At 39.9% G+C, this 14,937-nt stretch overlaps 1 protein-coding gene across 5 annotated transcripts in view; it reads left to right on the top strand.

Moving 5' to 3' along the window:
- Window positions 1–8,104, top strand: part of Dcx (doublecortin) — a 76,372-nt gene extending 68,268 nt beyond the window's left edge. For all 5 annotated transcript variants that reach the window (XM_034485569.2, XM_076919102.1, XM_034485568.2 and 2 more), the window contains exon 7: window positions 301–8,104. In XM_034485569.2, the coding sequence (XP_034341460.1) occupies window positions 301–357 (57 nt within the window). In that variant the 3' untranslated portion in view covers window positions 358–8,104. The remainder of the gene's footprint in view (window positions 1–300) is intronic.
- Window positions 8,105–14,937: the final 6,833 nt, after the last annotated feature.

Here is a 14,937-nt window from a genome sequence, read left to right as displayed (position 1 = left end):
TATTTGCCCCAACTTTTACCCCTCTACACACACACACACACACACACACACACACACACACACACACACTCAAATAAAAACACACCTATCTGGTAGATGTTACCTTTTAGAGGAAGCTGAGTAAAGAGTATATTCATATAATACAGGGGTACCTCTTGACACACTTTTAAAACTCCTTGTGAATGTGTTAATTATTTTAAAAATAAAATTAGAAAAATGCTATTTTAAACAATTAAAGCCATTTCAAAGCTCAAGGTACCAAGTAAAGGAGAGTTAACTTCGCCTCTTTTCTTCTTACAGGACCTGTACCTGCCGCTGTCATTGGATGACTCTGATTCACTTGGCGATTCCATGTGAAAGATGATAGGCTAAATCAAAGCCTATTATTATAGCAGAATTCTTTCGCTCAAGTGACCAACAAGGCTATTGGTGCTTAAACATTTTTGTTGTTGTTGTTGCTTTTCAAAACACTCTGTAGTATGTAAGGTTTATTTTCTTGTGACTTCTCTTCTGGGCCACTAATTCACATTTTCCAATAAGAGATAGATTTATAACCATCCTTTTGAGTGACTTTTCCAGAACTGCAAAATGTGCTAGTCCATGACCTTTCTACTGAATGCTTAGGGGCCTTTGTATTTTCCCCACTCAATTTGTTCAGAAACTAGTCTCCTTTCTCTGGAAGGCTGTTTACATATACACACCACTTAAAATGTTTATGTGTGGGGAAAACTTTCATATGCAGATCTAAAAGTGAAAAACCTAAGTGTCCCTTGCCTCTGTATCTTCAGAATGCTGGAGGATCTCAGGAGAGTGGCAAGTCAGATCCTTGGTCTCACTCTTTGCTCTTAATTGAGCCCCCAGTGTATTGTCTAGCATTCATCCTGGCTGTTGAGATGGGGAAACACCAGCGACTTATGATGTGACACCATGTGCTTAGGACTATGGTATAGAGCTAGCTGAAAGAGATGAGGTAGAATGTAAGGGGCTAAATTGCTCAAATTTCAGTAGGATTTATCTAAAGCACAGTGGATTCCTGGTCAACCCTTCTACTAGGGAAATTTGGAATCAATCAACAATTGATTACTTTGGGGTACATGATGTCACATATGTGATCCCTTCAGGAGGCTTTCTAATGTACAAGCTAGTACATGAATGGTATGGTATCCATCTGGCTCTGTTCTATTGAATGCCTTGTAAACAACCAACACTTAACAAACACTGTGAGAATTTGTTTTCAGGTCTGACACCTTTTGGTCGCTTTTTATAGCAAGAAACCATATCCTTTTTTATAAAAACACAAGTCTGTATTTCAGGAGCAAAACTCTTCTGGCTCCTTTTTTATAAGCTGGTGATTTTTTTCCTTTGTCTAAAAAACACAAGTAGAAAATTAATCAAAAAAATGCAGAAGAATACTGTAGTTTAGAAATCATGCTCTCACTGCCAAACAGAAAGCACCGGGAGAAAACACAATGACTAGAGGCCAATTCAATAGAATCAGGTTTTTGATACCTTTTTAACAGTTACGCTTACAGTAATAATTTCAATGTGGACCAGACATTCTAGTTATATTTTAAATGAAATGTTATGGCATATTTTAAGTAACTCTTTTTTATCTATAATCCTAATATTTCATACTTAAGATGCAGAAACCTTTCACTTGACTTTAACGTTAGAAAGGATTTCTCTTTATTAAGGATTGATCACTTGAAATAACTCTTGTCTTTGAGGTACAGGTTTATAACATTGCTTTTTCTCTGTAATCATAGCCCATAATAGCCAAGGCAACTAAAGTTAGGTGAAAGCCATGCATGCCAATTCTGTGTTTAATTTTAATAGATAGGAAGATTTTCTTTACTTCTTTGTATTTGTTCAGATAGTTTGAAAGATGCAGCATTCAAAGCCAACATGTTGTTTGGCTGCTGAATGACATGCAGTTGTCCCTCCATTCTAAGTAGAATGAGTGTGGGGTTCGTGTGTGTGTGTGTGTGTGTGTGTGTGTGTCTAGGCTGCTTCATAATTAGGAAATACTGCACAAGACAACTCAACATGAATTGATGACAACTTGGTGGTATTGCCGATGTGCAGGGGGAAGTAGGATGGCAGGGGTAGCTAGAGCCCCCTTGATAAATTTCAGATGTCCTTAATTACCAGATTACAAGAAACATTTTTGGGTTTGGTTCAGGAGAAGGGGGATGATGAGAGCTCTGTTTTCTGCTTAAACTGCTCATTGAAGAACCCCAAATGATGAGGTTTTGCTCTTCCCCCCTCTTTATTGGTATACCCACATGAAATGATTAAGAAACCCATTTTAATCAGTCCCTAGTTTTTTTCTAGAAGCTCAGTGATTTCTTAGTGCCTCCCAGAACGTTTGAGTTCATTAGGGAAAATTGGTTATTTGGGATGGATAGAAGTTGTGGTAGGAGGTCTATTTTTAAACCTCTGGGCCAGATCCTCCAGCACACTCTATGTTGGTTTTTGAGCAAATCCCATGTTGTCCCAAGAATTCATTTAAGAGGAGACACGGAGATCCTACTGAAAGAGTAGGAGCAAAGACATTTCAAGAGTCCTCATGCTCAGGCTTCTTGGTAGTTCTCTGAGCGTTTCTCTCTAGTGCATAATATAGCACTAGAAAGAACTGTGGACTTATCTTTAGAATATTCTTAGAACAGACATTCTTCTATAACAACAGTGTCCTGTCTTTCTTTGCGCTAACTCCAAGGAAACCTTTAACAAATCCTTCTCCTTTATATACAGGCATGGATACATATAAGGAAACATTTGTTTTTACTCTTACTTTGTGTGGCAGGGGGCGGCATTGAAAACTCAAGTCTCCAATAATTTCATTTTAAATTGGCTCAAATTCACGTAAAATTTTTTTTTCAGAACTAACCTCCTACATCCCCCGTATTCATTCTCAGTTTGTCCTAATCCAGTTTTACCACTTTAGTCCCATCGAGTTCAGTGTGCATGCTCAGCAAGCATTTGCCACCACTTCCCATATTCCCCCCTCCCTTCCTCCCTCTCCCTCTCCCTCCCTCTCTCTCTCCCCCTCCCTCTCTCTTTCTCTCTCTCTCTCTCACTCACACACACACACACACACACACAGACACACAGACACATACAGACACACGCACACACACAGAACATGTTGCTTGTTCCTACCTCCTGACTTTTCTTCCCCACAGAAATAGAAATAGGGGCAAAAAAGGGAAATGTATATATGGGGCCTGGGTTGAACAACTAACTTCGTAAGTAGTGCTAAGTAGAATTAAAGTGAGAGAAAAGCTTCTTTTCTCATTAACTGTTTTGGAAAGGATAGCCATTAGCATGACTGCTTTGTGTCCTTGCGGACTTTAGTATTAGCCTAGACTGAACTATATAGCATTTTCTAGCTGGAAGGAGGATTAAGATCGCATAATCTGCTCCTTTTTTTTTTTTTTTTTTTATTTTCTTAAGGCCAGGAAACAGACAAAGATGTAAAGTGATTTCCCTCTAAGGTCAAAGAGCTGCCCATTGGCACTGCTGGGATTAGAACTTGCACCTCTTGACACCTCTTGGCTCTTTCTTATTCCAGGGTTTGGGGTTTTTTTCCAACTAGCCAGTATTGTCTTCTGGGAGGCTACTGCAAATTCTTTCCCAGGGTCATGTTGCATCCTGGAACCATATGCTACTTTGTTGGTCTCAGCAAGAAATCCACACAGCAATCTAATCTGTCCCTTCCTCCTCACTTTCACATTACTTCATCCACATGGCCTGCAGATGGCCCCAAGGAGAGGGAGGCATTGAGATGTTGAGCACTAGAGGGTTGCTGCCCTACCTTGAGGAATCTTCCAAATAGCCCCCTGAACTCCTTTTCTACCCATGTAGAGTGGAAAATGACTACTTTGTCTTTTATCAGCTTCCTTCAATGTCATGTCACACATGTTCCTCCCAGGATAGGGGAGTGGTTACTTGTTTCCAGAGCAGAGGAAACAAGAAATTGATTCTGACTTTCTAAGATGACTTTTTTTTAATCATTTAAAAAATTAATCGGGCTATCTTTTCTACTAATAACAATTTCCTTTAAAATATGGTAGTGGGCCAAGCCAGAGAAAGATAATCAAGTCTTGTGTTTGTCTTCAATCTCTACACCCTCATAGCCATGCTCCCTGGTGCAAACAATTTTCAGGTATAAACAAGTGGTTTTTTGTCACTAAATTGTACACTGGCTGACACTGAATATTTATATCTGTACCAAAAAATAGCATACAGTGACCTTACACATTATAGTCTCTCTCTGTGTGTAGCCTGTTTCTGTAGTTTTCCATGACAGAAGTTAGGGCAACACGATCTATATGTGTAGGTTTCTTTGCAGCAAGGCTCTCTGGGTACAAATGAATATTATATTCTAAAAGATCTCTTACTAGATTTAACCCAAGTTCAGAAACTTCTCTATCTTTTCTTCCCTCCATCTGGAAGTGACCAAGGAATCCTAAAGGGGGTAGGTAGCTTCTATATCCTAGAATTATCTAGCCTAGGTTTAAGGCAAGTAACTCAATGCTTGATTTGTATACAATTGTGTCTCCATCCCCAGACTCTTCAATATTCTACATAGAGATTTCCCCATTTTCTTTCACATTTGATTCCAAATGGATTTCCTATTTAGAAAACAGAGAAGGAAATAAGCCCTATCTCCTTAGGATGGGAGCAGTCACCTGTCCATGGGTCCCCAATGAGCTTCTGTGATGGTGAGAATGTTTCAGGAGATGACGCTGCCTCAGGAATAGCTGTATCAAGAGACTTCTCTAGCAGAAACCCGATGACAGCGTAGCTTTACTGACTTCCTTCATGGTCTACTTTGTTATGAAAATAGAAAGCATAGGATCTTTCTCTTTTCTTCTTTTTAAAACAATAATTGGAGCCTGTTCTTGGGTACACGGGGCCATTTGGACCCATACCTAGGCCTGAGTTATATATTGTTTTCACTATATTAAGAGGTTTAGGTTTCTAGGCTCAAACTGGTTTTCTAAGTAAGGGCAGGGGTATTTTGGAGCTCATATGGGGGCACATGATGGCCTATGTCCTATGATTTAGAGCTGGAACCCTGAGATGGTAAAGGCTGAGTAGTGACCTAGCCATTTAGAATATGTCAGGGGTGATCTGGAGTTTAAAGGCTGTCATGCTTCTGCCTCTGCCCTACTAAAACCACGTGTGTAGTGCCACTCACTGTTCTGTGAATCATGCCGGATTTCCTCTTCTTTCAAACATGGCCACCTGGAGCAAGAATAGGTCACTGGCTTTTCGTGCTTTCCTTTTGATTAGAGTGGCCTCTATCTCCCTTGGGTGCAAAATGGAGTTTCATTCGCCAAAACACCAAAGGCTTCTTAGTGTTGACTTGCATGTCCCCTCTTTAAGGATTGAAGTGGAGCTTATGCTTTGGCCAAGCTGATGTGAGGTCAGCTATCATTGGGAAGTAAAGTGTTTCTTAAGTTTCCTGGAGTCAAAATCTTCTGCAATTAGAAGTGATATTTTTTTCCTATCTGGCATACCTGTGGCTAGGGAAGTAGAGAATTCTCAATTGAAAGTAAGTCACTTTCCTACTTGGGTTACAAGGGCAGGTGAATTGAAAAGGGTCAAAGAGAATACAGAACTCAGAAGACAAAGTCTTGTAAACTAAAGCAAAGACCCGAAGGCTTCAGAATGTCTCAATTCTGGGCACTAACTCAAAGAAATAAATGGCTTTTTTGTCATTCCATTTCCCGTTTTCTTTCTCTATTTAGATGCTTATATTGTTCTCAGTTTAAACTGTTATCAATCTCTCATTCCGTAGCAAAAAAATATTCATTCTTTGACTTGTGTGGTACTTCCTCAGTTTTTTGAATCCTTTGCTTCTTCCCACCTCACTACGGGGTACATGCCTCTTCATAGTCTGTAAGTTTTGTCTTGGGATTGAAGAGAAATTATTTTCTGTTTCAACAATTCCTGGTTCTACCCTTGTTCAGTCACAAGTAGGTTCATTTAAAAAAAAAAAAAAAACCTGATTCTGGCACTCTTCTCTTCTGTTTTAGTCTCAGCAGATCTTTTCAAGCACTGTCCTTACAATTCATGGATGCTTAGGTCTTTGCCTTCTAAGCAAGCATTGTACACACTTTGTGCTTCTTTTTTAGTCTGCCATTTTGTGAACAGTGTAATATGCTCAGATAAATAATCAACTGAACAGGGAAAAAAATCTACCCATCTATTCAAATTGGTGAACTACTGTTAGTTGATTTCATTGAATTTGCTCATAGTTTTGAAAAGCTGCAATATAATATCATGAGAGACTGTAGGTAATTGTTCCTGTCATTTGGTTGGGCTGAGTGGAGAGAAAATAATTTGTTTAAAATTTTACCACTATTTACTACGCTCTCTGTTATAACATTATGAGCTGTGTTTGCCACCTGTTGAATTGTTTAAGCTAAACTGGTGGGCAATTAAAGTTAAAGTAAAAAAAAAAGGTAACAAATCCAGGCTACAGAAAAAAAAAACTTAGTTGAAATGTATTTATCCTTCTGATACTAGACTTACCTAAACATTTTCCTTTTAACATCAACTGTTCATGATCCAGGACTGCCTGTCCATGTATGAGTGATTAGCAGGGTTAAGAAGTCTGTTAATTAATTCAACAGAGTTCAGAACCCCTGGGGATGTCAATGTCACTGCTTGGCAATACCATAGGCATTGCCCATTTTTCTAGTGACTTTTCTTTCTAAGTTCTCTCGAAGGAGGTGAAAAAGTAAGAAGTTAAGCTAAGATATATCCAATGTTTGGTAGTATATTATATTGCAGCACTAAGCCAACAACCCCTTATGACTTATACACAGCTAATGCATGGTTTGAGAGTGGATTTTGCATTTTTCATGTGCAGTAAATGATTTAATATGTTTTTGGTCACCTTTTTGTACCATTAAACTTGTATAGAAAATGCTTTTATGGCCATTTCAGAGGGAGAAAGTTAAAAATGGAAACAGGCCACCCTTTCTGCCCTATAGCTGTAGTTAGAATTGAGTACGTGTAGAAAAACAGCTGTAATTGGTGGTTGTAGTGTTAGAGTTGTTAGCTTGCTAGTGACTCCCTTTGGAGAGTAAATGCATGGTCTTGTACATCACATTTCTTAAATAACTCATTTTAACCTCTGAAAAGAATATACTATTCCATGTGGCCCTCTTCCCTCCCTCCACTCCCTGCTCCCAGATATCTTACCATTAACTGTAAATAACTGATTTAGGGGCCAAGAATTCCTGCCAAGTAAAGTCAGCAAAGAGCAAATAAACCAAAAGAGGTGTGTGTGAGGAGATTTTTACAGCAATTTCTCAGAAGCTATTGACCTTCCCAAGGAATGGCATGGTTATCAAAGACTCAGCTGTCTTTTACATAAAAATCAGAGGCAAATTGGGAGTGTCTTTGGCTGCTGGATTACATTACAGAATTGAATTATTCTTTGAATCATACAACCCAAGGATGTCCCTGATCCCTGCATTAGTTGTGAGGTATTTGGAGACATCAGAGGTTTGTTGACCAGTATTTACTGGGGACAAAAGCAAAGCAAAGCAGAGATGTGCAACAGATGCTCAGGGGTTTCAGGTAGGCCCCAGTCAGCAAAGGCAATGATGTAGATTTAGGTGCACTGTTGTCTGTTTCCCAGGCACTGCTCAGCACACTCTTAGACTTTGAGTGATACAAAGGCAGTGTTTCAAGAAGACACTCTCTTCTTTGGTTTGCTGTTCTCTCTTGGACTGGTATGTTTGGCAAGGCCCGTGTAAGCTGGTTAGAGCAGTCCCTTTATATCTCTTGTGACCGTTAATCTCCCCCACCATAATTTGATGAGGGTTCTTTGGTTTGAGGACTTCAAGGATGTCTAGAGAAGTTCCCCCATGTGTGTGAGGTGTTGTGAACTGGGAACACTGTACATCTTCAGTGTTCAATACTGGGCAGCCAAAGAGCTGCTCTTGCAATCTTTTTTTTTTTTTTTTTTTTTTTTTTTTTTTTGGCTCTCAGGCTCTGTTCTCCATCGAATTCTCATTTCTGTGTACATTTGCAAGATGTGTGTAATGTCATTTTCCAAAAATAAAATTTGATTTCAATATTTCTGGCTGACATTCTCATTTTTCAATCACTGGGCCAATGATCATATAACCACAAAATATCTGAGCTGGCAGGAAAGTTAGACATTAGATTGTTCAACCCCTTAATTTTATAGATGAGGAAGCTGAGAATCAATGTATGATGGAAATACCATAATTAACAGCACACCATGTCTGCAGCATATAAGATCCTGGATCTCTTCTGTAGTTGAGCAGGGATCAAATCTCTTTTTGTGTAAAAAAATATTTTGGTTAAGATAAGTATGTCACAAAATAAGAGGCAATGTCTATTTCTGTGCTTTTCAGAAGGTGTAGAAAGACTTTTCATATTTTCTGAAAATATCTTTAAATGTTGTTCATCAGGAGGTTACTGGTATAACCACTCTGGGAGAAGGGACACATAGATGTTAAATTCATTAATCTTGGATTTACCCTTGGCCATAATGACTAACTTCTCACATGAGATGTGAGGCTTTGGACAAGATGGATGAAAAGTATAGAAGAAAACAGAACACATAAAAGAGGCTGAGGTCTCGGGGCCACTTTGATCCACACAATTTTGTTAGGGCTAGCCTTACATTGTATACCTAACCATTGTTGAAGAAGCATCCATAGGTACCCTCCCAGACTGAGAGGATTAGGAATTTCTCCCCGACACAGTATTTAACAAGTCCCATGAACATCAGTCTGGCTGAAACAAAGTAGATCAAGATGGAATTTCTTGGTATTCCTAATTCAACTAAAAGTTAGATGTAAACTTATTAGGTTTATTTAAATAAAAACAAAAATTCCTTAAAACTTCATCAGTCTCTGGTGGAAAGAGAAAAATTAGTTGAACATTGTGTGCATATGTGTATTTCCAGAAGCAATGTACTCAATTTAAAAGACTATATTTAGATTTGAAACCATATCCCTTTTCCAATTTAGTGATTGAAAAGGTTCTTTTTGTAAAACTTGGTCAGAGAAGTAAATAGGGTTTTTTTCCCCCAATATCCCAATCAAGCAAAATTTAAGGTAACTAATCCTGCAAGGCTTCAAGTCAAATCTATCTGTTTTCTTTTGAATTCTAGTTTGCTGCAAATGGTGGGTTAGCCTAAAAGAATGAAGAAAAGGAGAAATGGATATGAGTTGAGTTATAAAAACCAGGTATTTGGTATTTGAAGGGAGTTTTTCTTAAGAGCACCCAATCTCCCCTCACCTTTCATCCTCTTCTTAACGTTATCCAGGAACAGTTCATCAGCACCACCTAAGAAGCTTGTGGGTAATGCTGACCATCAAGCAAGCCCCTCCTTACAGAGACTGTATCCGAAACTGTTAGAGTAAGAACCAGTGATTCTAGGTGAACTAGTCCTATGAGAAGGTTCTGGAGCCCTCCCTCATTTGGCAACTCGATGTTATACAACTCTATGTGGTAAATTCTATTTCTTTTTCCCTAAGAGCAGGACTTAAAGTGAGTAAGTAAAAAAAATTAAATTAAAATTTAAAAAGGCATAAAGTATAATCCATACAGTGAAGTGTGATTCATGGATCAAAAGGAAAAGAGATACAAAACAAACAACAAACAAATGAACACTTGGCTAGAATGTACAATCTCATGAGCCCTTTGGGGCCACTGCTTGCATCTTTACCTAAAATTCACTGAAGATATTTGTTACTTTTTTCATAAGATTTTTAAAATTACTGGGATTTTTGTTTGTGTTTTTTTTTAGAGAAATTTAGTTTTTAAAATTCAAGAACAAACTTACAAAAGTAAATAATAGTTCTTTCCAGTTATTGCGAGGAGACAAGATAGGGACCTGAGTTGAACAGATGTGGTGATTTATAGGACTTTGCATGTACAAATTCAGAAATTAGTGGGCCACTTGGAATATGGAAAAAATGGGAAACAGGAAAGAAAGAAAACCTAGGCTTGATTAATTCAGCCTGAATCCCCCCTGTTTGCTGAGTCCTCTCTATTCTGGACAGCTCAGTAGCTTCTTACAGGCCTTGCCCCCTGACTGCAGCCCTGGCGCTACAGTGCTCATTCACACTTCAGTCTTGCTGACACAGTCTACCCTTATTTCCTTGCCTAGAAAAATACCCTCTGAATGCCCTTCCACATTCCTCCACCTGTCTAAATGTCAGACGTAGCCAAAACCTACCAGCAACGGAACTTAACGCATATTTATAAGAAAAACAAACCCAAACATGAAGAGAAAACTGGCAAATTTCTGCCCTGAACTTTCCAGGGCAGGCCTGATCTTATGTAATTCGCCCCTGCCTCTTTCCAAATAAAGGTGATTTGTTAAACATATAACCAAATGTGATTTTGTTTTTATACATTTCTAAAAAAGAATTCCCATAAATACACACACACACACACACACACACACACACACACACACACACACTGGAAAATGTCCCTTGTCAGGCCACACATCAGCCATTGAGCATGTGGAAAATAGGATTCCTTTAAGAGAGTGGCTTCCCCAGGTTTTCTCTGTACTCTCTTATCTCCATGACAGGGTGGAAGAAGTCGTGCCCCTTCATTTGGAGTCCATTGTTTTCAGGACACTTCTGCAAAGAGACCTCCTGGAGTAAGGCAGTAATTTCTCCTTGAAACCATACAGGCTGTTGGTTTTCACCAATCAAGAGGAGTCAGCTTAAATCATTGTAATCCTTTCTTTTCCCTGCTTATGCACCCCCAAATAGTTCTGAGAATGCTTTTATGGACCAAAAGGGGTGAGTCCTACATTTCTGAATTAAGGTCCATAACCTTTGTCCTGAAATGAACCAGTGCATATAGAATTGCACACTGTCAAAGGTGGACAGGCCTTTATAAACCATTATGCCCATTGTTTTCCTAAGTTTCTTGGGGGGGGGGGCGGGAAATAACAAAGGCTAGTTCCAGGACTTTGTCTCAACCCAGCTTTGTTAGACTAACCAGCAGGCTGGGAAATTGTATAGGGCTTCAATGATTATTTCATCTGTGAATTGTATAGCACTCCCTAAACTTTGCTGTGGATGGTATCACTGGAGCATCTTGTGAAAATGTAAAGCCTGATTTAGATGCTGTGGGGAAACCAGGTTCTACAATTTTCCTGAGCTACTCATTAATTTTTCTAGGCTTCTGGCCTATGGGCCACACTTTCAGTAGCAAAATACTAAGGTCAAGGCACCCATTGTTCAGAGAAGGAAGAAATGGAGGCTTGGGAATAAAAATAATATATTCATGCTCAAACATAGAGGCAGAGATGGCTAGCACTGAGGACTCCTGACTCCTGCGTGAGTGCTCTTTCCATATGACCTGGCTGCCCATCATCAACAGGTCCTTAAAGCAGCCTGCTGAAATGGCACTGTTTCCAATCAAAGGCTAATTAGGAAAATGATGTTTCCTGAAAGAGAAGCAGCCCTGGTTTGTCTCAGTAATGAGTGGGCACACTGGCAGGAACAAGACAAAGGGTGGGGGAAGGGACAGGATTTATGTCTTACTTTAATTGAAGAAATGAGCCAAAGCCCCCTTACCAAGAGCCAGGGGCAGGAGAAGAATTATAGTCATACAATGTCCACACAGTCATCTGGGGGAGGGAGAAACTGAAACATACACACAGGCACACACAGTCCCCAAAGCCTTACGGAAACACTGTGATTGGAGGCACTGCAAGGAGCTGAGAGCCCTCAAAAGAGTGTTGGAGTGGTGTGATGAAGGCTGGAAGATATAAGCTTTAGTATAATAAAGCATTAATGATGAAAAATGAGCTAAGAATTACTCGGACTAGAATAAATCTTTACTTTAATGGCTCCCTTCAAGCACAGGCTTCACTCAGGAGGTGAAACTTGAGCTGGGGCTTAAATAAGCTGAAGTTTGTTAGGCAAAGGGTGAGATGAGACATTTCTGACAGAAATGCCAGCATGAGCAAAGACAAAGAGGTATGATCTATTTCTAACGTGTTTGGAGATCAGAAAGACCTTTAGTGAGGATGGAGCAGTGGCAGTATGCAGTGTAAGAGGGTGGGTTAGTTGGAAACCATGTTGTAAAGGTCAACTGAAAATCATTCCCTTGAAAAATATAGAACAAAAAATTTGCCAGGTCCCATGCTAGGTTCTAGCTGGTAAATAGACACGGTGACATATAGCCTAGAACTCCAAATATTTCTTAGCCAACATTCATTGTGGCACATTGGGTCATGTGTTGTGACGCAATGGAGCATAGCATAGCAGATGCATCACACAGGATACCCAAATCACAGAGAAGAGCTGGTCTCCCCTATCAGGGCTGAGTGCCTTTCCAACAGAACGGACAAGTTAGCTGAAACCCAAAGGTGAATAGGTTAGCTGAAGAGAAGAAAATATTCTAGGTGTGAAGAAGGAATGTGCGAAGTCCCTGAGGGAAAGAAAACAGTACTCAGTGTTGGAGCAATTGAAAGAAATCCAACATGGCTCAAATGTGCAGCAGGACAGAGAAGGGGAGGTAAGAGGTGACACCAAGGGGGCAGACAGAGGCCAGACCATGCGGGGCCTATGAGCTAAACTAAGGAATTTGGATCCCCCACCCCAAAAAGCACTCAGGGAGTCATAAAGAGTTTTAAGTAGGAACAGATAAAAGTGTAGTTAAAAGTCACTCCTCTTGCTGCCGTTTGGAGGCTGGGCTTGAGGGATATGGGAACATGAGACGAGAAGTTCCTCAGGGGCTGATGTCACAATCTAGATGATGCATTATGTCAGCTTAGCAAGAGTAGTGGCCATATAGACATAAAGGAGGTGAAGTCGTAGAGATTTTGAGGAGGTAGCTTCAACAGGGCTTGAAGAAGAACAAAATCTGAGGGCTGATTAGGGAGGAAAACTTTACATTCTGGTTGGAAGATGTGAATTATGACAGGAGGAACTCTGAGCCAGAGAGAGCTGAAGGATACTAGGACATCTAAAGGCTTGCTGCTGGCCAGAGGCAGGCTCTCACAGAACCCAGGATGTGGGTACTCTTGGAACAGAGATGGGGAAGTCCTGTTCACACCTAAGTGTCTGTCTCTCTAAAAGTGGAATCCAACATCAGGGGCTCAGGCTGCATTGCAGTTGAACTGGACAAGTGATCGGGGCTATCAGTTATTCAGGGTGTCTCCCCTGCTGAGCCACTTGCAGTGCTCTGTACCCATCATGTGCTATCTAGAATGAACTTCACCAAAGCTGGTGGGTGACATTGTTTTCATGCTTATACATGGGAAACAGGCTCAGAGAGATGGAATGACCAGCCAATAGTTACATATCCAGGAAATGACGATTGAATGACCTTTTTATAATTTTCATGATAAACCACTTTTACAATAATTCCTACCCTATGATTGCCATAAAATCTGAGTTTAGGATTTTCTGTAGCTGTAATGACAAAGAGGTTTCAAGATTTGAGGCTGTCGTTTCCATTTTGTGTTGTCACCTAACAAGGCAGGCAATATGGGAATGAAAAACACAGCAAAGAAGATGTAGTTATTAAAGGAAGATGAAATTAAACATGAGGCCTCTTCTTTCAAGAAACCCAAAACTAATAGGAAAAGACAAAGAAATTCTCCCCCAAAGCTTAAGACAAGGCTCATCTCCAAGAGGGCTGCAACACAAATATATTGAACTCAAAGGAATTTGAAGAAATCATTTAATTAGACCTGTGGCTTGTAGGCCTCATATTTGCTAGGTTCAATTTCCAGTTTTAATACATTTTCTTCATCTAAAAAATGTTGGCTGGAGGGCTGAAGAGATGTTCAGTGGTTAGGAGGGCTTGTTGTTCTTCTGGAAGACCTGAGTCCAGCACCTATGGTGGCTCACAACTGTCTGTAACTCCAGCTTTAGGTGATCTGATATCCACTTCTGACCCCTGCCAGTACTCAGACATATGTTAAACACACACATGTACACATAATAAACATAAGATAGACTCTTTTACAAGAACATTTAAGATGTCAGTTGCTGTTCTTAGCACAAAAAGGTAATTATGGGATAAAATGAATATTTAATTTGAGTTTGTGATTACATATTGTATATGTTGTACATCTCTCTCATATACAGGGGGGAGGGGAGGGAGACAGACAGAGATACTCCAATTTCCATGTCATGTGGATTTTGTTATAACTGTACTTTTTCAGAGTTCTTTCAAACTGTAGGCTGAGGTCAATGTTTTCTTGGGAGTGCTTTTTCTCTCTAGAAACCTCAGCTCCACCCGGTCTTAAATTTTCCTCAGTGTTACTTCTAAGTCTCCTTTAAAATAATCTTCAGGCTATGGAAAGAATGGAAACAACTTTCCAATTAGTCTCTTTCAAATCACCCTATCTTCTACAGAGTTCTATCTCCCTTACTTACCCCCAGTGTTTATTCTTAGTCTATTTTGTGTGTGTTCACGGAACAAGCCTGTTCAGAGGTACTTGATGAATGGCATCAATGAGAAGGGGAGAGGTGTGGACAGCTTGTTCCAGCTCTGTAAGTTATAAGGAGCTCTGTGCTTGTCCGGCAATAGCATAGCTTTGTGGACTTGAGGCAAGCCTGTGCTTCCTCTGAAATGTTCTTTCACTGCAGGCACAAAAACACAGTAAACCGCGATCCAAAAAAAACCTGTCCCCCCGTGAATGGAGCTTTGTAAGCAGGTTAATGTATAACACTTTAGAAAGCTGGGGAGAGAGCGTGTTTACTTTTCCAACAGGAACCACATCAGGGGTGTCAGATGCCAATAATCCCAGGATTCTGTGGTCATACGCTTTGAATCTGCAGCCAAACTTTGGCATCCAGATGAGAAGGCTAGTGATTTCCAACCTCCTCACCACCAAGGATCTTTTTCTTTATTATTTTTCCCCTGTGAGCACCACATTTGGAAAGATTT

Source organism: Arvicanthis niloticus, chromosome X, assembly GCF_011762505.2.
Source record: "Arvicanthis niloticus isolate mArvNil1 chromosome X, mArvNil1.pat.X, whole genome shotgun sequence".
Lineage (NCBI taxonomy): Eukaryota > Metazoa > Chordata > Mammalia > Rodentia > Muridae > Arvicanthis > Arvicanthis niloticus.
This window is presented reverse-complemented; position numbering and strand designations above follow the sequence as displayed.